This window comes from Rana temporaria, chromosome 2 (genome assembly GCF_905171775.1).
Source record: "Rana temporaria chromosome 2, aRanTem1.1, whole genome shotgun sequence".
Classification (NCBI taxonomy): domain Eukaryota; kingdom Metazoa; phylum Chordata; class Amphibia; order Anura; family Ranidae; genus Rana; species Rana temporaria.
In genome coordinates, this window is record NC_053490.1 from 347587296 (window position 1) to 347614161 (window position 26866).

Here is a 26866-nt window from a genome sequence, read left to right on the forward strand (position 1 = left end):
GATACATCTGCTGCCGTACATGAAAGAACTATGTACGTACGGAGCTTGTATCACCTTTGAAAAAGTCACATGATGAAACGCGTCAGATGACTACTACGCAAGCACGTACGCACGCACGCCCGCCCGCCAGCTTGTCCGCACGCCTACCATCCCAGCTGCGAGCTGCCAGGACTGACACGGACGCCCACGGAAGAGTTTACCGGCGGTGTCGGCAGCCTTGGTTTCCAGCATATATGGGACAGGCGGACAGCTAAGCAAACTGTCTTTTGGCTGATTATGTGCTTTTATATTTTAGTTTTTTACTAGGGATCCACCCAGGTGCCTCTGGGACTTGCTGTGGAGGTTCTCCACTACACTTTTTAAACTTTCTTTAATAAATGTATTTTTTTTTTTTTTTAAAACATATTACGCTATGTGGACCTCCTTCTTTTGTATTTTTTGAGTGACACCAACATTGCCTGCCTGAGATATATTCCCAGAGTGTCTCTCTCATACTTCTGAGAAGCTGCAACGCCTGAAATCCAACACAGAGGATTGTGCAACAGGAGAAATCAAGGTACCACCACCTATCGCCTTTTGCCCCTCAGGGATACTGACATCTGGTGAGTGGGGACCTAAGCGGGGGAGCACAACAGTCACTGAATATTGATCTGTGAGGGATCGGCACTTGAAGTCACTTTACAGATATTCTACTATATCTTGTTTCCAGGGATTGCGCTTTGATGTCTGAACTTTGACCCCACTTTCTCCACCAGGACTAGTGGAACCCCTATAGCTCATAGAATAATTACCTCTGTGGGCTGTAGCATTGTTAGGGGGAACTGTCATTGTTATCTATTTTTATTTATTTTTATTTTTATCCTTTTTTGCTTTTTTTCTATTTCGGATTAGTCCGATACCGCTGTCTGTAATATTGTGTGGATTGCTCTCACTAAATAGGCTGTGGTAATTGATAGGAGCCCCACTGGGGAAATTATTACCATTTCAGCCCCAATCTTTGGGCTGTAACCATGAGCTTAAATCTACTGTCCTGCACAGTGTCCTGACTGCATACCTTATATCACATGTCACGTATCACCTAATCACAAGGGATTAATCCAATTCACATACACCTTTATTGGGAGCCAACGGGAGCCGTTGGTGTTTATTGATTGTGTGTACTTGGTGTCACTATTATATTGTTTGTTGATGACCCTCATGAACCAGCTCAATCAAAGGTTCTTGCCTAAGGACATCAGGGATTGAGTCACTTTTGAGCACATTTGAATCACAGGTTCTCCTTGCCTTTGGAGGCCTATACAGGGTCTGGACTGAATTACTGGCCTGCACAGGGTCCTGACCTGAATTGTATGTTTTTGTAGCATTTTTCACTTATTAATATTTTTTAATTTTTTTTCAACACAATTGGACACCAACCCATGGTGGAGGTCCAAAAAATAAGTATTCACTTGGCCACAAGCTCCATTTAGCACTATTAACGGGGCAACCTACATATGCTTCTATTGTTCTAACGTGTGTCCATAGGGAGTCCATTTACATTGGATTAAGCCCTCATACAGGTTACCCAACACTTGTTTACTATTATTAAAGGACACCCACAATCTTCCAAACCTAATTGGTTCAGCAGCATCACTATCCCAGCATTTATATACTAATTTCTTTGGTCTCTTTTGAGACCCTTCAGGGAGGCAGCAGCTTATTTACACTTACCCTAAGCGCGGATTCTCCTTTATTGTTATATTTTTTACTTTTTGCTATAATAAATATCCCCAAAATATATATATATATATATATATATATATATATATATATATATATATATATATATATATTTTTTCCCTCAGTTTAGGCCGATACATATTCTTCTTATTTTTGGTAAAAAAAAATCGCAATAAGCATTTGATGGTTTGCGCAAAAAATATAGCGTTTACAAAATAGGGGATAGTTTTATGGCATTTTTATTATTATTTTTTTACTAGTAATGATCAGCGATTTTGTGCAAATGTGCCCCCAAATGGAGATGCCCTCAGGCAAAAGTTGAGTGGAACACAGTAGCCCTGAGCCACTGGCTTTTGACCAAGTGGGGTCAGATCTATAGTGCAAGAGAGCTAGCCTGCATAGTGTTTATGGAGTGTAAGGTTCTGTTCATCCATCTGGGGTATGCATGCCAATAGAACTCATAAACGGAGAAGGAGAAAGGAATGACAGTGGTTTGCTAAATTATGACAAATCTGGTTTGCTAGAGTAGACTGATAAGTGTTTTAACTCTAGCAAGGTTTAACTTCATCATCATTTACTTTTTTGTTTTGGACACTGGATTGACAACTTGTTAGGTATTTTTCTGGCAAGTAATCTAGCTGCTCAGCTTCTCTTCTAAAATATCATTATTAAGGCCCTGTACACACGAGGGGATCTCCGCTGGACCGTTTCCAGCGGAGATTCCTCCTCCGGATTTGGATCCGATGGCTTGTACTCACCATTGGATCAAAATCCGCGCGGAATTAATCAGTGGTGACGTGCGCGACGCTGGAAGGTAAGTACTTCCACGCATGCGTCGAATCATTACGACGCATGCAAGGGAGGGGAGCGGACGGATTGATCCGGTGAGTCTGTACAGACCACCGGATCAATCCGCAGGACCCGATTCAAGCGGATAGATTTCTTAGCATTCTAAGAAATTTATATCCGCTTGAAATGGATGGGGCCGAGGAATCTCCGCGGATAAATATCCGCTAGGCCGTACAGACGACCGGATTTGTCCGCTGGAACTGATCTGCGGATCAATCCCAGCGGATAGATGCGGTCGTGTGTACGAGGCCTAAGAGCACGGCAGTGCAATTTTTGTATTTACCACAGATTTGATTCGGCAGTCAGTGTATAAACATTAGACATTTTAGACAGCTGGACGCCTGATTCCATACCCCACCTACGTAAATGTAGCACTACCCCCGTAGGAGCTGCTGGTTTAGATTTGGGTCTACACTCTGCTTATCAACCCCAGAAGTTTGGCTCAAACCCTCTGGACAACACAACGATTGTGGGACCCACTGGCAGTTGGGAACCACAATGATACCATACAATAATATAAATACAGTTAAATACTGTTACCTTATGCTGGTTTACCTGTCCAACTGAAACAGACAAGATCCCACACAAGATGCAGTTTAACCAAGAATAAAGTGTTTACTTGGTAAAAGAAGGATAAAGCAGAATTAAACACATCACAGTTGACTTCAAACAGGGCCCTGTAAGAGTCAATGGTATGGTATTAAATAACAGGTTTAAACAATACAAGCTGAAGTCAGACCTAAGTAAGTACGCAGTGGAGTGATTTCCCCAATGTCGTAATGTCAGCACTGGAGTACCTCTTTAACAGATCTCACCCAGCTCTCAGAAATAACAATGACTGTACAAATGAGTATTAACAGTTATATTATATGTGTGAGTCTATATGCTCTTTTGCTCCCTCTAGCGGTATCTCCACAGACACGTGTCCTACTGCATTAGCTCAGACAGACAACTGTATTCTGTAATTGTTCCTTCCGGTTAAAAGTAGTCTTCTGCTAGCCTCAGTTGGTGCACATTAGTTAATTGTAATCCAATGGGATGTATAAAGAAAAGAAAAACAAGCAGCCAAAGTATATAGCGTGTTGGTAACCAAAGCGCCAATCCTATCAAGGAAATGTCACTGCCGGATGCAATGTACCTCTACACGTGGCACAGCGACTCCCAAAAAGTGTAAGTGAGTCTCTAAGAAACACCTTCCTGCGATACAGTTATTTATATCGGTGGGCAGGTGCCCTCTCACCAAATGAGGCCTCGCCTCGCCGGTATGTTCGCTCTGGAGTGTCTCTGTTCTCGGCAGCTTGTAGTCCCTGGTCCTCCGCACAGCCGTTCACAAGGTGCTGGTGGATAGGCGATTGGACACTGCAACAAGGATCACTTTCAGATGAGGTGATCCGCTCTGGTGACTGCAGGCCCAGGCTTCTCGGCCTAAGCACGCTTGCAGCAGGCCTCAGCACAGGCTTCCTGCTGGCTTGAAAATGGTGTCCCAAGAGACCAGATCCAAGCCTTCCCTTACTTTAAATAGATCCTCCCAGAAGGCTGTGCGTGGTGCAATGCACTCTGGTATCACAGTAGTACTGTGGGCATTGTAGTCTATTTAACATCCGCAGCATTAGAGTCTCTGTCTCTCTGTACCACAAGGTCCATAATGCATTGCTTCATAATAACTAAACCAAATAGGTTGCAGCAATATAATGAACGAACACTGGAGGGAGCCAAGTTCTTTTTAGTCACAAACTGCAAAACTGTAATTTATAAGTTACGTTCCAAAGTGACACCTTGCTACATAAGGTTTCAATGCTTTTTACAGCCTGTGCAGTTTTTTTTTTGGATCATGGACACAGAACAAGGCATTGACACATTCATTTGTAAAGTATAGAGTCAGGGAAATGGACAAGGAAACTGGTTTCAGAATCTGAAGGTCCCCATCAGGTTCACTTCCCTAGAGATCCATAAGTGATTGACAACACTCCGTCTGCTGATTGTGAACATGCACAGGTGTATTGACATAGATTAAGTGTCCTGACACGTAATTGTTATGTGTGTGACACAAGGACCAAAGCATTCATATGTTTTATTTATTAGAGGTATTTAATGTTGCTCTGGAAATGTACACACTGCTGTGTAAATTGTTCATTTACAACAGCCCCTGCCATTAAGGAGCTCTCTCACATGCATGGGGTCAGTAAGGCCCCTTTCACACTGGCGCAGGACGTGCGGTGGCGGTACAGCGGCACTAAAAATAGCGGTGCTATACCGTCGGAATTGCGGCGGTATTTGGCTGCTAGCGGTGCGGTATTAACCCCCGCTAACGGCCGAGAAAGGGTTAATACCGACTTTGCAGAGGCGCATTGCCGGCGGTATTACCGCGGTGCCCATTGCTTTCAATGGGAAGGAGCGGTAAACACATCGCTCCAAAGATGCTGCTGGCAGGACTTTTGGAGCGGTCCCGCCAGCGCATTGCCTCAGTGTGAAAGCCCTCAGGCTTTCACATTGAAAATGCAGGGAAGGAGTTTTTCAGGCGGTATTTAGGCGCTATTTTTAGTGCTAAACCTTAAACTACCAGCCTGTTTTTTGGAGTGTTGGAGGGAAATCTTGCAATCAGAGAGTGAACATGCAAACTCCATGCTGGTAGTGTCCTGGTTGGGATTTAAAACAAGGACCCTAATGCTGCAAGGTAGAAGTGCTAACCACTAAGCCACTGTGGTGTACCAGATACATGTGACTATAAGGCCTCATGCACACTGGACATTTTTACAGCTGCTGTTTTTGGCTTCAGACATTTGTTTCTGCAGCCGATAAACTCTCCAGCATGTTAGTCCATGCACACATAGGCTGTTATCAGCAGTTTTTGGCAGAGGTGTTTTCTGGCTGGAAAAAAAAAAACAGAACTAGTCGGTTTTGAGAAGACTTTTTCAGCTGTAAAAACGATATAACTGAAACAAAATAAAAAAACATGCAGCTTTTCTGCGTTTATTAGCATTTTTGAGCCATAAGCTTGTGTGGGAGTGTAATCGTGTTAAAAACAAAACAAAACAAAACAAAAAAACGCTGGAAAAGTCTACTGCAAAAACGCTGAGAAATTTATTCTGCAGCTTTCTACAGCTAACACTACTGGCTTTTTTATAGTGTCCAGTGTGCATAAGGCCCAATTTGTTTTCCAACTTTTGATTTACTTTTAGCTGAGAGTGGTGATTGAAGAACATTATCTTATCTGTTGATTTGTTTTTCTTCTCAGGCAGTTAAACATTGTTAAGTAACTGCTGATACTCATAAAATATCTAGATGTTAGAATGTTATTGTGTTAGACAAAGTTTGTGGTTAACAACAATGTTTCTTTAAAGTCTGTTTTCCTACTCTCTGGACCTTTGCAGATCGATTTTCCTACTTCTGCTTTTGATGTGAAATTCTCAAAACCGGAAAGTAAGGCCTTCAGCCCGAGATACGAACTAACCAGTTTACCTGAGAAAGATAGGAGTCAACTACAAGAAGCAATGCAAAAGGAGTCCTTATACTGGTGGGTGCACCTTTTAATCTATGCTGTAATACCCTATAAAATAACGTCTGTAATTCTTAAGAGCTTACTTAAAGTGAGTGTAAAGTCTTTTTTTTTCTTAAAAAAAAACATTATACTTACCGTATTTATCGGCATATACCTCGCACTTTTTTCCCCTTAAAATAAGGGGAAAATCGTGGATGCGCGGTATACGCCAATACGCGCTTCCCGCGCTGAGCTTGAACTGCGCCGCCGACATATACCGAGCGCAGTACACTCGGGTACATTCGGCCAGGCTCGGCTTCGCTCGTGGTCACGCTCTGTGACGCCTCCTAGCCTTTATGCGTAAGAAGCCGAGCGTGCCCGAGTGTACTGTGCTCGGTATATGTCGGCGGCGGCATTCAAACACAGCGCAGGAAGCGGGGATACAGCGCAGGAGGACACCACCGAGGCCGCAGACTGACGCCAGACCAGACAAGGCCGCCGATGGACGCCGGGCAAGACACAGACGAGCAGCATTCAAACTGTAAGTATTTTTTTTTCAGAAATTTTCCTTCCAGGTTGGGGGTGCGCGCTATACGCGGGTGCGCGCAATACCCCGATAAATACGGTACCTGCCCTGTGTAGTGGTTTTGCACAGGGCAGCCCAGATCCTCCACTTCTTGGGTCCCTCTTCGGCTCTCCTGGCCCCTCCATTGTCGAGTGCCTTCACAGCAAGCAGCTTGCTGTGGGGGCACCCAAGCTCAGTCAAAGCTCCTTGTGTCCATTGAGAAACAGAGCCTCGGTTTGGCCCCGCCCCCTTCTCTCCTGATTGGCTAAGTGACTTTGACAGCAGCTTGAGCCAATGGCGCCACTTCTTTGTCTCAGCCAATTTGTAAGATTCCTGGGCTTCCCGGGTGACTGTAAAACTCGTGGACATTGCTGCAGAGAGATTTTTACAACCACTTTAAAAAGGCCTAAATTATAGTTCTGCTGTCTAATCTCAGAACTTTATTGGTGGATATTGTAATAAAAAGAATGTGTAAATAATGGTAACAAAAATGAATCCGCCCTTTCTGTGTTCCCACCACTGCGCTTATGAACAAATAGTGATAATCAAATTTGCAAAAGAGTGAAGCAGCTACTTTGAAAAAAATCTCTAACTGTGAAAAACATATTAGAAAAACCTAAAATAAGTGTAATAAAATACAAGCATCACTGTAAACAATGTAAGATGAAATATCCGTTTTCACAGGCATTCAAAAATAATGCTAATGTCCATAACCATGTGACAAAAGTGAATATGTGCACAAATTCAAAAAAACTCATATAAATGTATTTAAATATTAATTAAATATAAGTCCATCTATTACATCAAGTAGGTTTGTGAAAAAATAATGATAATAACTTCCAATCTTCCACCACACCTGGTGTCAGTGAATCCTCTCCCGTCAGATGAAAAACTCACCAACTCAAATTGCCTTAGGCCTCGTACACACGATCGGTTAACCAGAGGACAACAGTCTGATGGACCGTTTTCATCGGTCAAAACCGATCGTGTGTGGGCCCCATAGGTTATTTAACCATCGGTTAAAAAAAAGCCAACTTGCTTTAAATTTTAACCGATGGATTCCTAACCGGTCAAAACCGATCGTTAATAGGCACAACCATCGGTTAAAAATCCACGCATGCTCAGACTAAATTAGGGGACAGGAGCGCTCGTTCTGGTGAAACTAGCGTTCGTTTTGGAGATGGCACATTCTACATTTTTAAAATTAGTGCCTCGTTTATTGCAGCACATTTTTTCTTTGTTCTATTGCTAGAATAAAGACGTAGTTTTGCTGATGGTATTTAGATAGAGTTCTCTTTAAAAAAAAAAATCAACAAAAGCAACAATTGACAAATATATGCAGACTTTGGACACCAAAGGCACATTCCACCATGATAAACAACAAAATCAATAACATCATGAGTCCCTCTAATTTGGGTCACAATGTGCTCCCCAAATCCCAGATATTAGAAGCAGCAGCAGATGTCATACGTGACCCCAAGCTGTGGTACTACAACAACCTAATTTTTATGTCAACCCAGCTTGAAGCCAGGGAATCACTTTCTGGTCTTCCTTGCAGTCTTCCTTCCACGGCTCCTTGCAGGTGGTGGAAATGTGGCAGCATGAGGAGGAGGAGACTGGGCCGGGTCACTGAATTTTGTGGTCTCAGTCAGTAGGCCCCTTCTTCCCCTCTGTATCACAGATGCTTTCAGATCCTGGGCCTGACCCATTTGTCGCTGCTCCATTTCTTGCAGCTTGTGTGCAATGTATGAGCTGTAGCCCTCATGATTTCAGCTGCCTCCCTAATAATGCGCAGAGACTCCTCCTCCAGCTGGGACATGTGTTTATGTTTTTTTGTTGGGCGCATCTGGAGGGGAGGCACCTGTGACACAGTGCTGCCCCTGGGCCTGGGCACCTGCTGACTGCCACTTACCCCTTCCTCCTCCTGTCTGCCACTCACCCCTTCCTCCTCCTGGCTGACAAATTCCTGAGCTTCCTCCTCTTGGCTGATCTCTTCCTTTGTATAAAAAAGGACATTTTTTTTTTGGCTTCATCAAACACACACATTTTAAAGCTCCTGACTGTTGCTTTTTTGTGGTTGTTTTTTTGGTAAATTGAACAGACTTTCATTCTGAGCCCTGCAGTTGGCATCCCTGTCACTATATTTTCTGGCCACAACTTTTGTTTGGGTTTTCAAGCTTTCATTTTGGTTGAAAAAACATATTGTTCAACCAAAAATTATTTGAGGCCAAGAAATATGTTGTAAACTACTAAACTACTATACTGTAGATGTTCAGATCTGGCTCCTCAATCTCAGCCTGCTCCTCGGCACCCTCTGCAGGGGTGGGGGGGGGACAGTGGAGGGAACGGTGGAGGGAAGGGTGGAAGGAAGACTGGAAAGTGATTCTATGGCCTTGATCTGATCGTCAAGAAAACTGAGGTGTTTATAGTACCACAGCTTGAGCTCCTGTACTTCATCTGCTGCTGCTCCTGACCTCCGAGAAGCATGGACCTGTATCAAACTCTTTTTGTAAGCATTCCTCATGTTATTGATTTTATTACTTATCATGGTGGAAGTTAGCTCTGGTATCCAGGTCTGCATATAAGTGACCAAGTGGGCAATTGTTGCCCTTCGAACATTCTTGTTAGAATAGGATAGATTTTTGATTTCCCTCAGGTTTTTAAAAGTGCAATATTTGTCGATGAATCACATCATATTCTCGGGAATAAAAATCCTCTGCCAGGGCCCATTGTCGGTCATTCTTTTTTTGCTTAGTCCTCAACAGGGTTAAGGGGGCCCTCATGATGGAAGCTGCCTCCTGCAGACAGTCTTCCTCCAGCTGGGACATGCGCCTCTGTCTTTTTTGTGTTTTGTTTTAAAATAAATATGGTCTGGCATAGCAATGGCCCCCCTACTAGTGAAGAACTCAACGTATATATCACGGGCAATTCGAGCAGTTCGGGGGGGCAATCCAGTACGGCCAGGCCAGTCAGGTTCTCAGATGATTGTCTGGCCTCAGGCCCAATGTTTGAAAAGTAGGTCTCTGAATGCCTGCGCAAAAAATTCTGAAAAATGCAGCAGGAAAAATGACAGTGTTCACTTTATAGTCCGCCATGTGGATGGCTGTCTGGAACAGGCGGAATCGTCTGGCCATTATCTTGAAGGCATTCTCGACAACCCTCCGGGCTCTGGCCAGCCGGTAATTCAAAACCCTCCTCTCCGGGGTTAGAGTCCTATGTGGTCCAAGCCCGATAGCTTTGTCCGCAACAAAAAAACACAAAAAGGAGTCCCTCCACATTGTCTTCATCACGTGGCAGGGCCAGGCCACCAGTCTGGAGACGGTGGGCAAACTCCATCTGCGCAAAGACTCCACCGTCGGACATCCGGCCGTTCTTCCCCACGTCCACATACAAAAAACTTGTACTGTGCCGACACCATCAACACAATACTATGAAAACCTTTGTAGGTGAAATTGTATGACCCCGAACGGGGTGGCGGCACTATGCGGACGTGTTTCCCATCACTTGCCCCTCCGCAGTTCGAGAAGTCCTACCGCTGGGCCAATTGGGAAGCCACAGTCTGCCATTCCTGTGGCGTGGAAGGAATCTGTGGAGTCAAACCAAAATAAAAATGTGTACTTTGGCTCACAAACATTGCAATCACAAAGCAAAATACATCCTTGTCCAACATCAGTATAACATTTATTAGTGGAGTGCTAATTACATGCCAGAACTGAAATAGGCCCAATTATCAGACTCCTCACCCCTCTGATGGGCCATTAAACATTTTAAGGGGGGGGGTTTCAAGCTGAGTTTGGGCCCAGAAAAATAAACTCTCTAGCACTCTGCCAAAATGGAATGAGAAAACATAGATTGGGACATTTTAAGGGGGGGGGGGGGTTTGAACTACAATGACGCAGACAAAAAAAAGTTGTAGACAGACTAGGCTAGGTGTTTTTGGGCCTAGAATAGCATGCTGGACAGGTTAGTAAAGGGAAATATGCATGTAGGCCAAAAAAGGTACATTGAAAGCTTACAAAGGGGACATTCACAGCATATGCAGCAATGCCCTCCCCATACCAGCCATGTCCCCCCATACCAGCCATGTCCCCCCCATATGCAGCAATGCCCTCCCCATACCAGCCATGTCCCCCCCATATGCAGCAATGCCCTCCCCATACCAGCCATGTCCCCCCCAATATGCATCAATGCCCTCCCCATACCAGCCATGTCCCCCCCAATATGCAGCAATGTCCACCCCATACCAGCCATGCCCCCCCCCATATGCAGCAATGTCCTCCCCATACCAGCCATGCCCCCCCATATGCAGCAATGTCCTCCCCATACCAGCCATGTGCTCCCCCAAAAAAATCAGCCATGTCCCCCCCTTACAGTACATGCTGCCGCGCCGCGCGGGGAACATCACAGCTTTGAATAGCTGTAGTCTCTCGCGCTGCGTATAGACACTCCCCCTTGCTCGGGATTGGACAGTTCACCCGAGCAAGGGGAGTGTCTCTACGCTGCGCCGCGGGAAAGACTACAGCTATTCAAATGAATGCTGTAATCTTCCCCGCCCGTGGTAACCAAGCAGGGATGCGGCGAAATGCGGCTTTAGCGGCGGTATTCGTTCGGCGCTTGCGGCGACGGCGGGTGGCGGGGGTTAGTATTCTATTTTGGTATCGGGGGTATTTGCGGGAGTACGAGTACTCCCGCAAATACTCGGTATCGGTCCCGATACCGATACTAGTATCGGTATCGGGACAACCCTACTACTGACTGATCCATCAGCAAGAGTTTGCCTCGGTATACCATTAATGCTATACCCTGGGTCTTTAGACCTGCTAGAGGCAGGCCCTAGCACCCTATTAACCCAGGCACGGAGGTTAACCCAAGGGGTCAGCCAGCAACTAGAGACCGAGCTGATCCCCTGCGAAATACAGACAACCTCTGCAGTCCCATGTAAATAAACACATATGCAAATGGCTCCCCATATGTGCATGTGGCAAGCTTTAACGCCACATGCCTCTATGGAAGCGTGTGATCATGGAAGCATGAATTCATACAAATATGTTTTAGGCAAAACACATAAAAAAGGGGCGTGCTGTATACACGCATACATATAGCATGTGAGCTATGAACAAGTCTCTTGCAAGCAAGTATGCTTTCTGAACGTGTTATGCAGCATTGTGCAACATGTACCCCTGCAGACATGTGTTCCTATGTAATCCCAAGGAATCCTGTATAAATAAGGAAAAATAATTATCATGCCTCATTAAGCAACCATGCAAAATCTAGGCAATCATGCCTCCTTATGCGATTCAGCATTTTTCATGCGATCAAACATCTTATGCATTTTTAGCACCCCTGTGCGGATAAGTACCCTTGTGTGATCAAGGACTCTTGTATGACCGAGCACCACTGTGCGATCCAGCATTTTTATGCAATCAAGCATTTTATGCGATTTTGGGCATTTCTGCGGACACAACCTCTCTGTGGTACCATCTATGCCTGGGTAATCCAGGACTCGGGCGAACAGGTAACCATGTTTGATCCCGCAGCTTTATGCCCTCCAGCATCTTTATGCGACCTTAGGCATTCCTGTGGAAACAAGCCTCTTTGTGTGACCAAATATCATTGGGTAATCAAGGACTCGGGTTACCATGTGTGATCCCGCATCTTTAAGCACTTAAGCGTTTTTAATGCAATTTTAGGCATTCCTGTGGAAACAAGCCTCACTGTGTGACCAAATACCCTTGGGTAATCAAGGACTCGGGTTATCAGGTAACCATGTGTGATCCCGCATCTTTATGTACCCAAAAAAAAGTGACAAACGGGAAGTCTGTTGGATGGAGTCTTTTTTATAGCGTCCATGTCATGGTCTTACCTCTCTCCTGTCTCCTTCGTTTGACATGTGCTGGCGGCCATCTTGGTTTCTGGGTCTCTTGTAGCCTCCCACCCTGCGGCTCCTCCTTCCCACTGGGAGGAGCTGGATGCCTGGCTCATATATATAGGAGGTCTGTGGCTTCAGTTCCTTGCTTGGTCCTCCTGTGTTCACATGCTTCTAAGACTGCTGCTGCTTCCGGTTCCGATCCTGGCTTCGTCTGACTTCCCTGCTGGTTCCTGATCCTGGCTTCGTCTGACTTCCCTGCTGGTTCCTGATCCTGGCTTCGTCTGACTACCCTTCTGGTTCCTGACCTCTGGCTTCGCAAGACTCTGCTTCGGTTTCACCATCCGTTTGGACTTTTGCTTTACAGCTTGATTTTCAATAAAGCCTTCTTATTTTCACTTATCTCTTGTTGTACGTCTGGTTCATGGTTCCGTAACATTATGACCAACCAATGAATTTTGACGGTACAGGGCCATCCTCGCTACCCAAGCTGGTTGCCAGACTTGATCAGCAGGATCACCTGTTGGGTCAGTTCGCCGTGGCGTTGCAAACCCTTTTTGAAGGAACGGCTCATTTCGCTCCCGTTGCCGATGGGTCGGTTGTCGCTCCTGGGCCCGCTCCTACTGCCGCTCCGGTTGTTGCGCCAGAGTCTACCCCGACACCTGTTGTTGCGCCTGCGGTGTTTCGGGGTATGACCGGTTCTGCCCCCCTTCCACAGCGATTTGGGGGAGAGCCAACTCAGTGCCGAGGTTTCCTTAACCAAGTGGGCATTTATTTCGAGTTGCTGCCACATGCCTTTCCCACTGAGAGATCATTGGTGGGCTTCTTGATCTCGCTGCTCTCGGACAAGGCCTTGGCCTGGGCCAGCCCTTTATGGGAGAACAACAATCCGGTGGTTGCCGAGTTTTCCGGTTTTGTTGCTTCTCTTCGGAAGGTATTCGATGTGCCGGCTCGCGCCGCCTCTGCTGCGAAGCTCCTTATGTCCGTCAGACAGGGTTCACGATCCGTAGCCGAATACGCCATTGAGTTTCGTACCCTGGCAGCAGAGGTGGGCTGGAATAATGAGGCTCTGGTCGCTGCTTTCTCTCATGGTCTCTCGGATGCCTTGAAGGATGAGGTTGCAGCTAAGGACCTACCAGTGGAGCTCGAGGCTCTTATTTCTTTCCTGATTTTGATTGACACCAGACTCAGGGAGAGACCTTCCTTTAAGGAGAGCCTGCGGAGGCCTCCTAACAGTTTGGCGCCTACGTTTGCTGTCCCACCCGTGCCTCCCTCTCCTCCCACGCCTCCTGGGGTTGACTTGTCTGGGGGTGAACCCACGCAGCTGGGGTTTGCTCACCTGTCCGAGGGGGAGAGGGTACTCCGGAGACGCAAGGGCCGATGCATGTATTGTGGTCTCGGTGGGCATTTTCGGTTGGCATGTCCGAACCGTCCGGGAAACGCTCGCACCTGAGATCCTGTCGGGGGCAGATCTTGGGTGGAGTCTCCTCGTCCCCGGTTTCCCGTGTTGATAAACCACTGATCACTGTTGTCCTCTCCTGGGTCGGGGGCTCGGTGACGACCCAGGCGTTGGTCGACTCTGGTGCTGGTGGTTTTTTCATTGATAGTGAGTTCGCTGCCGCCAATTCCATTCCTCTGCAGGCTCGAGGTTCCCCGCTGGCTCTAGAGGCGATAGACGGCAGACCCCTCCAGCCGTCACACGTGACTCATGAGACCCTTCCAGTGGGGATAGCCATTGGTGCCGTTCACAGAGAGTCGGTCTGCTTCCAGGTTATTTCGTCTCCACACTACTCGGTGGTCTTGGGGTACCCCTGGCTCCAGAAGCATAATCCGACTTTCGACTGGAGATCGGCCGAGATCCTCTCATGGTCACCACAGTGTGGGGCTAGTTGCATCCATGGGCCTGTCAAGTTGCTGTGTACTTCCTCGGACTCTCTGTTGCCTCCTGAATACGAGGAGTACCGGGATGTATTCGATAAGGTGCGCGCAGTTGCCCTACCTCCGCACCGCCCATACGATTGTGCCATAGAGTTACAACCTGGTGCCGTTCCTCCTCGCGGCAGGGTCTATCCACTGTCGGTTGCGGAGAATGAGGCCATGGAGGAGTACGTGATGGAGGCGCTGTCCCTGTGGTCACATTCGCAAATCCTCGTCCCCGGCAGGGGCTGGATTTTTCTTTGTGAAAAAGAAGGGCGGTGAGTTGAGGCCTTGCATCGATTACAGGGGCCTTAATCGCATCACGATCAAGAACGCTTACCCGATACCCTTGATTTCCGAGCTGTTCGATCGTCTTAAGGGGGCCACGGTCTTTACCAAACTCGACCTGAGGGCGGCATATAACCTGGTAAGGATCAAGGCGGGCGATGAGTGGAAGACCGCGTTTAACACCAGGACCGGTCATTATGAATCCTTGGTTATGCCCTTTGGGTTGTGCAATGCGCCCGCAGTCTTTCAGGAATTCATCAACAATGTTTTCCGTGACCTGTTGCAGCAGTGTGTGGTGGTCTATTTGGATGACATCTGGGTATACTCTAAATCCATGGAGGCCCACATTCTGGATGTCAAGCGAGTGTTGCAACGGTTACGAGAGAACAAGCTGTTCGGTAAGCTTGAGAAATGCGAATTTCACCGATCCCAGGTAACCTTCTTAGGTTACATCATTTCCGCTGAGGGGTTCTCCATGGACCCTGAGAAGGTTTCGGCTGTCTTACAGTGGCCTCAGCCCAGTGGTCTTCGTTCCTTGCAGCGCTTTTTGGGCTTCGCCAATTATTATCGGAAGTTCATCAGGGACTTCTCCATGCTGGCTAAGCCTCTCACGGATCTGACCAGGAAGGGCAGTAATTCCCAGGTCTGGCCGCTCGAGGCCATCCGGGCTTTTAAGGCCCTAAAATCTGCCTTTGTGTCGGCTCCGATTCTGTCTCATCCCAACCCTGGGTTGCCCTTTGTCCTCGAGGTGGACGCGTCTGAGACGGGAGTAGGCGCCCTTCTGTCTCAGCGTAGAACACCAGAGGGTCCGCTGCTTCCTTGTGGGTTTTACTCCCGGAAACTGTCACCCGCGGAGTGCAACTATCAGATTGGTGACAGGGAGTTATTGGCCATAGTGCAGGCTCTCAAAGAGTGGAGGCACTTGCTCGGTGGTTCCGGTTCTCATCCTGACGGACCACAAGAATCTGACCTACCTTTCGGAGGCCAAGAGATTGACACCACGTCAGGCCAGATGGGCTCTGTTCTTGTCACGTTTTAATTACGCCAGAGGCGATTCAGTTTGCATGTGCCGCGCTATATACGTTTTTCATTCATTCATTCATTCAATTACGTGGTCTCCTACCTACCCGGTTCCAAGAACATCAGGGCGGATGCCTTATCACGGCAGTACTCCGAGCTGTCCAGGGAGGAATCTATACCGACTTCGGTCATACCTCCGAATCAGATCCTGGCCGCCATTCGCACCAGCCTGACCTCTCCCCTTGGTGAGCAGATTTTGGCGGCTCAATCTGGTGCTCCCTCTGGGAGACCCAACGGCAGATGTTTTGTGCCTGAGGAGTTGCGCATTCGGTTGTTGCGAACCTACCATAACTCCAAGACCGCGGGGCATCCTGGTAAGAATCAGCTGTCCTGGGCTGTTTCACGTCTGTTCTGGTGGCCTTCCCTACGTTCCGACATCGCCGCATATGTAGCGACATGCTCCGTTTGTGCCCAAAGTAAGTCCCCTCGGCACCTTCCGTTGGGCCTGCTGCAACCCATAGCCACCGGGGAGCGCCCATGGTCACACCTGGGGATGGATTTCATTGTGGACCTCCCTGCATCCCGAGGCCATACGGTCATTCTCATGATTGTGGATCGGTTTTCCAAAATGTGCCACTGTGTTCCTCTCAAGAAGTTACCCTCTGCACAAGAGTTGGCCACGATTTTTGCCTGGGAGGTCTTCCGGTTGCACGGTTTGCCCAAGGAGATAGTGTTGGATCGGGGGAGTCAGTTTGTGTCCAGGTTCTGGCGCGCCTTTTGCTCCCAGTTGGGGATTCATCTCTCCTTCTCCTCGGCCTACCACCCTCAGTCCAATGGGGCCGCAGAACGATCCAATCAGGCCTTGGAGCAATTCCTTCGTTGCTATGTCTCCGATCACCAGGACAATTGGGTTGACCTCCTGCCTTGGGCTGAGTTTGCCAGGAACACGGTGGTGAACTCTTCCTCTGGGACGTCTCCCTTCATGGTCAATTATGGGTTCCAACCTGCCGTGTTACCGGAGGCATTTTCTCCCCAGGATATTCCGGCTGTGGAGGATCACCTTTCCGTCCTATGCGCCTCTTGGGTACAGATCCAGAAGTCCCTTGAGGTCTCTGCGCAGCGCCAGAAACTCCAGGCTGATCGCAGACGAGCGCCTGCTCCTTCCTACCAGGTCGGAGACCGTGTATGGTTGTCCACTCGCAACCTCAACCTTCGAGTGCCCACTCCCAAGCTGGCTCCTCGCTTTGTTGGTCCCTTCCGAGTGCTTCGCAGGGTAAACCCGGTAGCCTATGCCCTTGCGCTTCCTCCTGGCATGCGGATCTCCAACGTGTTTCATGTCTCCCTATTGAAGCCACTGGTGTGCAATCGCTTCACTTCCTCGGTTCCTCGGCCTCGTCCGGTCCAAGTGGGCAATCATGAGGAGTATGAGGTGAGCAATATCCTGGACTCACGCCTGGTCCGCGGTCGGGTGCAGTTTTTGGTCCACTGGCGTGGTTATGGTCCAGAGGAGCGTTCCTGGGTTCCCTCCGCAGATGTCCATGCTCCTGCCTTGCTCCGAGCCTTCCACGCACGCTTCCCTCAGAAACCGTTTTTTGCACCGCGGAGGAGGGGCCCTTGAGGGGGAGGTACTGTCATGGTCTTACCTCTCTCCTGTCTCCTTCGTTTGACATGTGCTGGCGGCCATCTTGGTTTCTGGGTCTCTTGTAGCCTCCCACCCTGCGGCTCCTCCTTCCCACTGGGAGGAGCTGGATGCCTGGCTCATATATATAGGAGGTCTGTTGCTTCAGTTCCTTGCTGGTTCCTGATCCTGGCTTCGTCTGACTACCCTTCTGGTTCCTGACCTCTGGCTTCGCAAGACTCTGCTTCGGTTTCACCATCCGTTTGGACTTTTGCTTTACAGCTTGATTTTCAATAAAGCCTTCTTATTTTCACTTATCTCTTGTTGTACGTCTGGTTCATGGTTCCGTAACAGTCCACCACAAAACACAGGGCTCTCGGCAGGTCGGCCAGTTCTCAACCTTGTTGAGCCGGAACATCCTCTAAAATTTGTCTTGTCTGGTCCTTCAATGCCTGGCAAATGCCAATAGCAGCCACTGCTGGCTGAACAACTGCCCCTGCTGTGGAAAAGGAAGCTTTCAGCAGAGTTTCTAATCTTTTATTGACCGGATCCTTAAACATTTGTATGTTTTCCACCGGACAGGTAAAGGACTTATTGACGCAGGAGATGGCTGCATCCACAGTAGGGAGCGCCCACTTTTTTGAAAATCTATCTTCCATAGGATAGAGGACAGAGAACCTTTTAGGAGGGATAAAAATCCTATCAGGTCGCACCCAATCCTGAAATATCAGGTCCAAAAGAGGGTGGACTGGAAAGACCGCGTTACTCAGTGGCGCCTTCAAGGAGCCCAAGGAGGACACCGCGGGGACATGTGGTCCTGGTAAAGGCAACTTAAATGCAGTGCGGACCATGTCCGTCAGGGATTGAATCCACAGGCTCTCCGCCTGGGAAGCCGAAAATGGCTCTTCCATAGTAGATTCCTCAATATCAGAACGTCTGGGTTCTGGTCTGTTTGATCCTCTTGAAATTCCAACTCCTCTGGGGAGAGGACCTCTGCATCCAAGAATACCAACCTAGGAAACGGGGAACTAGCCCGCTTTCTTCCTGGTAATGAGGTTGCAATTAACGCTGTCAACCTTTGTTCTAACCCACCTAAGGTGGCAGCTAGCATTTCCTCCGTAACATAGACAGGGTTAGGTTGGTTAGGGCCAGCCACAGCACCTAGCAACCCTGATGGCTCATCCAAGGCGACAACCTCTGGTCTTTCTGGTGAGGAAGGGACTGCCAAAGCCTGACCAAGATCCTCCGAGCTGTTCCCGGGCCCTTGGGAGCCATAGTACAAACTTGAGGCACTCCGCTGACAACAACTAACTGTTGTAGCAAGAATATGAAAAATATATAATAAGGCTGGGTAGTAGTAGGTGACCTAGTTTACCCTAAGCCACTAGGAGGGTATTAGATACTAAGGAAAAAGGAACCCCACTGAGTACCACTGTCCTATACTGCTGGCTATCACTGAGCCAGTAAACTGCACCAATGCTCAGGCTGCTGCAAGAGACCTCTGGCTTAACAAACAAATAGGTCAGTGTGGAGGAAGCTCCAGACCTGCAGATCTCTAAACCGCCACTGGGTGTCGCTGCGCTCCTCTGGATCCTATCTAGGATATGATGCTCCTTTGCAGTCAGCCGACTGCCGCTCTGTGTACACCAACCTTCTGCTTCAAGCTTCAGGCTTTAACTGCGAGCGCCTCCCGTGACGTCAGCGGGGTGGGAATGCCCAGACGCCATTCAGCCATTGCCCGCCCCCTCCTCACGCTCGCCACGTGATCTGAAATTACGTGCACGCGTGCGTTCCTATGGCTCTGCAAGGGGAGGGGGAAGAGAATGCAGCGTCGGACCTCAGAAACACGTGGAGCACCCGGAACCGGCACCCCCGTGCAGGTAACCAGACATAGCCCTTCTGGAGCTTTTGCGCCTGAACCATATGGGGCAATCCTCCTTGCCATTCCATGGAAATAGGAGTATCCCAGCCCCATCTATACCCCGCGGTAGCAGCATGCTAGATAGCCAACCAGGGGAAGCATATGGGTAGAAAAGGCCATCCTGTCTAACAAGACATAGTGGTGTCAGTGCCGATGCAGAGCATGTTATAGGCTAACCCAAACATTCCCCTCACTTAAGGAATCCTGCTGTCGAACCAAGTCCCGCAGGTTCCCTTCTTACCTGCTCCACGCCGCAGGGTTTGCATAGCAAGAAGCCCAATATTCCCCCATCTCTGTGGGTATTGAACTAGACCTTCAGGGACCGGGGTCCTAAAAGGAACACCACTCCCCTGGACCTATAGAACATCCTGGTGACAGGGACATTTGGTCCTTAGAAGGCACAAAGCCCTGGAACCCAGAATCCAGCCCTCCAAGGAGAGGCATTATAGGCGAGAAACCCCAAGGACTGGGGCCCGGGTACCATCCACCTTGGCTATGAAGCACTCTGGACGGATCCGGTTAGCCTGCCAAGGTCCCAAGGACAAAGAGGCATAGCTATTCAAATGTGACCAACACCTAAGACACTGGCGAAAAAACTGAGGTGCTCCCAGTATGGGAGGGGTTATATAGGGAGGGAACTTCCTGTTCTAATTGATTACACCAGTGTCCAGCACCTGATGGTGGAACATATAACCCACATAGTAATGATTAAGACTCTGTGTCCCGTGATGTACGATAAAGAAAAGCAACAAATATAACCCTCTGAGTGTCTACAAAGCTGCAGAACACTTATAGTGATACACCACACCTACTGCAATATTAAAATGTTGTGAAAATAGTGCAGAGCTGCGTATCTATAAATCGTATACAAACAAATAATTATACATTCCATAAAACAATTTATAAAAAAACAGTTCATGTGTAGATTTCCAAAGCTGTCACCGCTGTGAAAAATCCTATTTAAATATATCCAATGTTCAGTGCAGACCACCACCTGCTAAAATGCCTGCTCACCTCAAGGATGAGTATAAAACTCATAAACAGATCACTCCATGTTTCCACCACGATGAATCCATTTTACCAATGGTAGTAATTCCTACAGTCTCCAGACTGCACCTCTGTGTGGGTAATCAACATTTAAATTGTCTCCAAACACCACCTTCCTCCATCCGCTTTTTAATAATCAATTCCACTTATGTATCCAGGGGTTTAGGACATGAAACAAAAAACACAAGTACCATAGTGTTCTCTGCTTTTGAATTTATAAAAAAAAAAAGAAATAATAATAAAAACAGCATGTATCAAATCACCAGCTCATTCACCGCAGATCTAGACTCACGCTGCTTTGCCTGACATCACAGATACGACTTCTCCCTTCTAAACGCGTATCGGCCTCTCATTGGCCTTCATCAGTAGATATATTTGTATACACACACACACACACACACATATCTGCACATTATATATATATATATATATATATATATATATATATATATATATATATATATATATATATACTAAAAAAATGTGTCTATAGCATTCCTAATGTGACTAAAAATGAACACACCCTCAATATTAATTAAAATTAAATAACTCCAAGCATTATGAGTAGGGCTGTGCAAATTAACTTTTAATTAATCGATTAATCTTTAATTTTTTTGATCGATCAAAATATTTTTGATCAATTACAATTCTTATGATTGGTACTCACCTCTCCGCCGGCTTCTGGGCCTTTAGGGAGTTCCGTCGGAGATACAGTAACGTCACGGATGTGTCCATCTGAAGGGCTCCTTTGCTGTGCCTTCATATCTGCATGCTGGTGGGACCTTACTATCTGCCACACGCAAGGGCTGTTACACTTCCCTCTATCACTTCCCTCTATCAACCTGGGATTCTACAACCATCCACTGGGAGTTGTGATAGTTCCCTTCATGGGACTTCTACATGCCGACGGACTGATGTTAACCTCTCCTCATCTGGATTCAGCAGTGGTATCGTTGGACACATTTTTATACAAGTATCATACTTGGCTACACGTTTTTATGACTGCTTTTGGTACCGTTTGGTATTACTCGCACCATTTTTACAGTTTATGTAGCTACATCGATTTTATCTCCAGTGCAATATTTATTTGGTTACCTACTTGAAGACTATAAAAGTTTTAATGCTATTCCCATTAAGCGCTGCCTTTGTTTGTTTTTTGTATCCTGCTATCCATTTTTCCAGTTGTTGGTAGCTGCACTAGGAATCAGTCTGCAAGGAGATCAGCTAAAAGTAGTTGATTCTGTATATTGCATTATAATTAATCGAAATTAGTCGATTAATCGATTAAAAAAAAAACGATTAATCGAACAGAAAATTTTTGATCAGTAACAGCCCTAATTATGAGGAATTATTTCAAGTAACACATCATATGTGGTATACCTCATGTGGTGTCCCTGCGGGTTGTACTATGTAGGGTGATCAAAAAGGCTACTTGCAGTACGTATAGCCGAGCACCTGACGAATATAAGGAAGGGCTTTAAGTATCATAGTGTGTCATTACACTTTAAAGATAAACACCAGCAGGATCTGTCCCTGATCCAATTTTGTGGCATAGATCATGTGCATTCATCATGGAGGGGATCTAATCTTGTGAGGGATCTGTCACAAAGAGAGACCAAATGGATTTTTGTTTTTTAAAGATTCTTTATCCTCGGGGCCTTAATGTTGAGTTAGACCTCAACTGTTTTATTAATTACTTTTAAAGTATTTAATTAATATTTTTAATATATATATATTTTTATATTGTTTAATTATTGATTTGACTTCTACATCTTTGCACTATTCAATGGGTAATGCACCCATACCAATGAATTAGTGTAGTGTATGGTAATTTATTTTTAATACAGCAAAGTAGGAGTATATTTTATCAGGTAATATATATTACATATGTGGTTATCTGCTGTGAGTGAGGGTGTATTTATTTGTAGTCACACAAGGAATGCTATAGACACATTTTTTAGTTTATATATACTGTATATGTGCAGATGTGTGTGTGTGTGTGTGTGTGTGTATATATATATATATATATATATATATATATATATATATATATATATATATATATATATATATATATATATATTTTTATATATATATATATATATATATATATATATATATATATATATATATATATATATATATATATATATATTCTCTCTACCACACATCCAGGATAGTGTGATCTAATATATACTCTTTTGCATATTATTTGCATTTTCTCAGTATCCGTTATCTAGGAATCAATCTCGTAATGCTCAGAGTTTTAATTAATATATTTTTGTTTAGCATTGTACTTATGAACTCTACAATTATGGTACATTTGCCGAGGGATTGTGGAAATGTTTTGATGACAGAGATATATTGTATCTAATTGAAATATTGCAACCAGAATCAAGTGTATTAAGGTCGCAGGGACACCCATTGAGCCTATGGAGAGGCGATAATGGATATCAATCTCCCCCGCCCATAGTCTGAGGATGGTGTTTTACTTTCACCCTGAGTTCACGTGGAGGGGGGGGGGCGGGGGGCTGAGGAGGGTTTGATGCGCCGCACATTCAATCCTGTCAATCCCATGACTAAGTCTTTTATGACGAAACATGTTAGGGCGTGGCTGTGCGGCAACCATCTGAAGTGAACGTGTGACGTATCAAGGCTGATCAAGGAAGCAGAGATCCAGGAAGGAACAGCGGTGAGCGATCAGTGGGTTTTGGTTTATCTCTTAACGAGTGTTTGCTGTGCAGTGTATTGCTCTATTTTTGAGATTCATGTGAGTGCTAATTTGAAGATTTAAGTATGTTACTAAACTGATTTTATGGTATCAAGCTATTTTGAGCACTTCTTTTATTTACATGTGGAGTTTTCTGGCAGTGAATTGGTTGGAACTGGGATTATCTGCTATACCTACCAGTGTGGTCTTTTTGTACACGTTTACATGCCGAACATGAGAGTGTAAGGCAATTTGAGTTGGTGAGTTTTGCATCTGACGGGAGAGGATTCACTGACACCGGGTGTGGTGGAAGATTGGAAGCTATTATCATTATTTTTCACAAACCTACCTGATGTGATATATGGACTTATATTAATATTTAAACACATTTATATGTGTTTTTTGGAATTTGTGCACATTTTAATTTTTGTCACATGATGATGTTTATGGACATTAGCATTATTTTTGAATACCTGTGAAAACGGATATTTCATCTTGCATTGTTTACAGCGCTGCTTACATTTTATTACACAAATGTTAGGGTTTTAGAATATGTTTTTCACAATAACAAGAATGCGACCTGACATATCCGCAGTGACAAACCTCCATCCCTATTGAACATGTATACACAATGAAGAAAAGACTCTGACTTTAACCACTTTAATACCAGGCACTTACGCACCTTCCTGCCCAAGCCAATTTTCAGTGTTAAGCCCTTTTGCAATTTGAATGACAATTGCATGGTCATGCTACACTGTACCCAAATTACATTTTTATCATTTTGTTAACAGAAATAGAGCTTTCTTTTGGTGATATTTGATCACCTCTGCAATTTTTTTTTTTTTGCGCAACAACAAAAAAAAGACCGAATATGTGCGTTTATTTTTTCTGGGATTTTTTTGTAAGTAAGTAAGTTTTCTTCTTCAATTACGGCACTGATATGGCTGCACTGATGGGCACCAATGAGGTGGCACCGATGAGGTGGCACTGATGAGGTGGCACTGATGATGGTCACTGATAGGCGGCACTGATGGTGACTGATAGGCGGCACTGATGGTCACTGATAGGCGGCACTGATAAGTGGTGCTGGTATGCAGCACTGATGGGCACTCATAGGTGGCACTGATGGGCACTCATTGGTACTTATGGGTAGCACTGATGGGTACTTATGGGTGGCACAGATGGGCACTGATAGGTGGGCACTGTTGGGCATGGATGGGCACTGAGAGGTGGCACTGATGGACACTGAGAGGTGGCCCTGATGATCCTGATGGTGGCATTGCTGGGCATCACTTTTTATATGTTGTGCCCATGTTGCCAGTCAGTGCTATAAACAATGCATAAGGTGTAAATGTTTTATTCAATCACATATTCACATAAAATGGTCTAAAATGTATAATATGTATATTTTGAATGGGTTACAATACCATATGCAAAATACTGAGTAATACAATTACAGAGATACACAAATGTCATTATGTAGATAATAAATACATAAATTGCAAGCGCGAGCCAGTTGAAGGTAAAGATGAATCCAACTTGTCTGTGCACCCTATAAACTCTATGTGTTTCATGGCTCACGACCATTCATCATAGTTAGATGCAAAGGTAGGCTATAAATGAGTATCAAAAATATCTGTTATTAAATCACACCCAAAAGAGGGGAACTAATAGGGAGCAAGGGGTCTGGTACCTAAAAATAGGCTCCAAAAAATAGGATTTTTGTACTCGAACGGACACAGCACTTTAAATCTTGACCTTAGGGTTATATCGCCACCTTGAGGAGAGGACTAGGCAGAACATGTAAAAACAGCAAAACTGCACAGTACCACAGTCCTAAGTACGGACCTAAGTGCAGTCCTACTGGCTATAACCCCTCACACAGCATCCAGCAGCTCAGTTTGTCAAAAAGCAGTACAAACATAAAAGGAGGGGTGGGTGCTGTGTCCGTCAATGAACTTCAGAGAAAAGGATTTAACGGTGAGTACAATAATCATATTTTCTCTTTTGTTCATTGACGGACACAACACTTTAAATCTTGACCTTTGGGACGTCCCCAAGCAGTGTAAAAAAAACGAGGGGTGGGAACAACAAGCAAAAACTTCACCCATACAACCAGAGCTCCTCAACGGAGGAGTTGCAATCTTAAATAGCTGCCTGCAAAACCATGCGGCCGATGGAAGCATCCGCAGATGCACTCGCATCAACCTTGTAAAATTGAGTGAAAGTGTGAACGAACGACCAGGTCGCCGCCTTACACACCTGAAAAACGGACACTTGATGTCGGAAAGCCCAGGAGGCACCAATTGCCCTGGTAGAATGTGCCGTGACAGGAAAGGGAGGTGCCCGCCCCTTTAAGGCATAAGCCTGGATCACGATCTGTCTAATCCACAAGAAATGGTGGCCGACGAGACCGTCAGGCCCTTCTTTGGACCAGTCACCGACACAAACAGTGAATCTGACCTCCAAAACGGAGCCGTAACCCACAGAGCCCGGACCACGTCCAAGGAATGCAAAGCAACCTCTTTGGGATGTGACGACCGAGGACACAAGGATGGAAGCACAATGTCCTCATTCAGATGAAACGTCGAAAAAACCTTAGGAAGAAACGCGGGCTGCAGGCCTAGCACCACCTTATCCTTGTGGAGGATCAGCTAGGGAGACTTACAACTCAGAAACCCTGGCAGATGTACTAGCGACCAGAAAGGCTACTTTCTCTCATTGTCCATGGACAGACACAGCTCTATAAATCTTGACAAGTGGGTTATGTTCCTGTTCACAGGAGAGGACTAGGCAGAAGCATGTTAGATAATTAAATACATGTTACTTTAACAGAGTTAAACAGCCCCGCCCTGGGGGCAGTCCCTCTGGACATAACCCTCCTCCCTGCAGTATGCAGCCTCAGTTTCTTTTTGCCTAGCAAAGGAAAAGGACGTATGGCTCCCTTTGGGCCCAGCGCCCTGAGGTAAATTTAATTTAAAAATTTTCTTGAAATAATCTTCTATTAACTGTCGGCTGAGAGACAGGCTGGATATATAGATCCTTGTAGTCTCCTCAGTCTGGCCAACGAGTGTGAGCACACCTTTTCAAAGAGGCTGGGTCTGCCATGACATACCCCATGACTCCTGCGGTGGCCCGTGAGCTTTGTCCCAAGAGCTGTGAAAATGTGGAACAGACTCCCTCCAGAGGTGGTTCTGGCCAGATCAGTAGATTGCTTTAGGAAAGGTCTGGATTCTTTCCTAAATGTACAGAATATAACTGAGTACTAAGATTTGTAGGTAAAGTTGATCCAGGGTAAATCCGATTGCCTCTCGGGGGATCAGGAAGGAATTTTTTCCCCTGCTGTAGCAAATTGGATCATGCTCCGCTGGGGTTTTTTGCCTTCCTCTGGATCAACTGTGGGTATGAAGTTGGGTGTATAGGATTTTACTGTGTTTTTTTATTTTGTTTTTTGTGGTTGAACTGGATGGACTTGTGTCTTTTTTCAACCTGACTAACTAACTATGTAAGGTCCACATATGACTGGGCTGTGGTGTTGTCTCACTCACAATGGACCTGGCCGACAGCTACCTCCAATGCGGTTGTATGCCTGTCAGGAATGCGTCAATAGGTCCATGCTTGGACGGGTAAGTACAGTTCCTCCTGCTTAGGTGGGTTGGTACAGCTAAACATTCCTGGGGTTCGGGGGTTCTCCTATCCTCCCTTCCCTGCTCCTTTTCCCTCTGCTGCATTGCTATCGCTGCTAAACAAAAGAACAGATTCTTCTGGACAGCCGCACGCCGAATAAAAATTGCTTTTATTGTAAAATCCCAAAAAAACAAAACGTCACTACAAGTCACAGCACACCGGTGAAGCTGACACATTTCAC

General features: G+C 46.1%; 1 protein-coding gene across 1 annotated transcript in view; it reads left to right on the forward strand.

Annotated features, from left to right (window-relative positions):
* PIK3C2B (phosphatidylinositol-4-phosphate 3-kinase catalytic subunit type 2 beta) overlaps window positions 1–26866 on the forward strand; it is a 1746470-nt gene that overhangs the window by 925903 nt on the left and 793701 nt on the right. Inside the window, 1 exon segment of the mRNA XM_040339537.1 lies at window positions 5940–6082. Within this exon segment, the coding sequence (XP_040195471.1) occupies window positions 5940–6082 (143 nt within the window).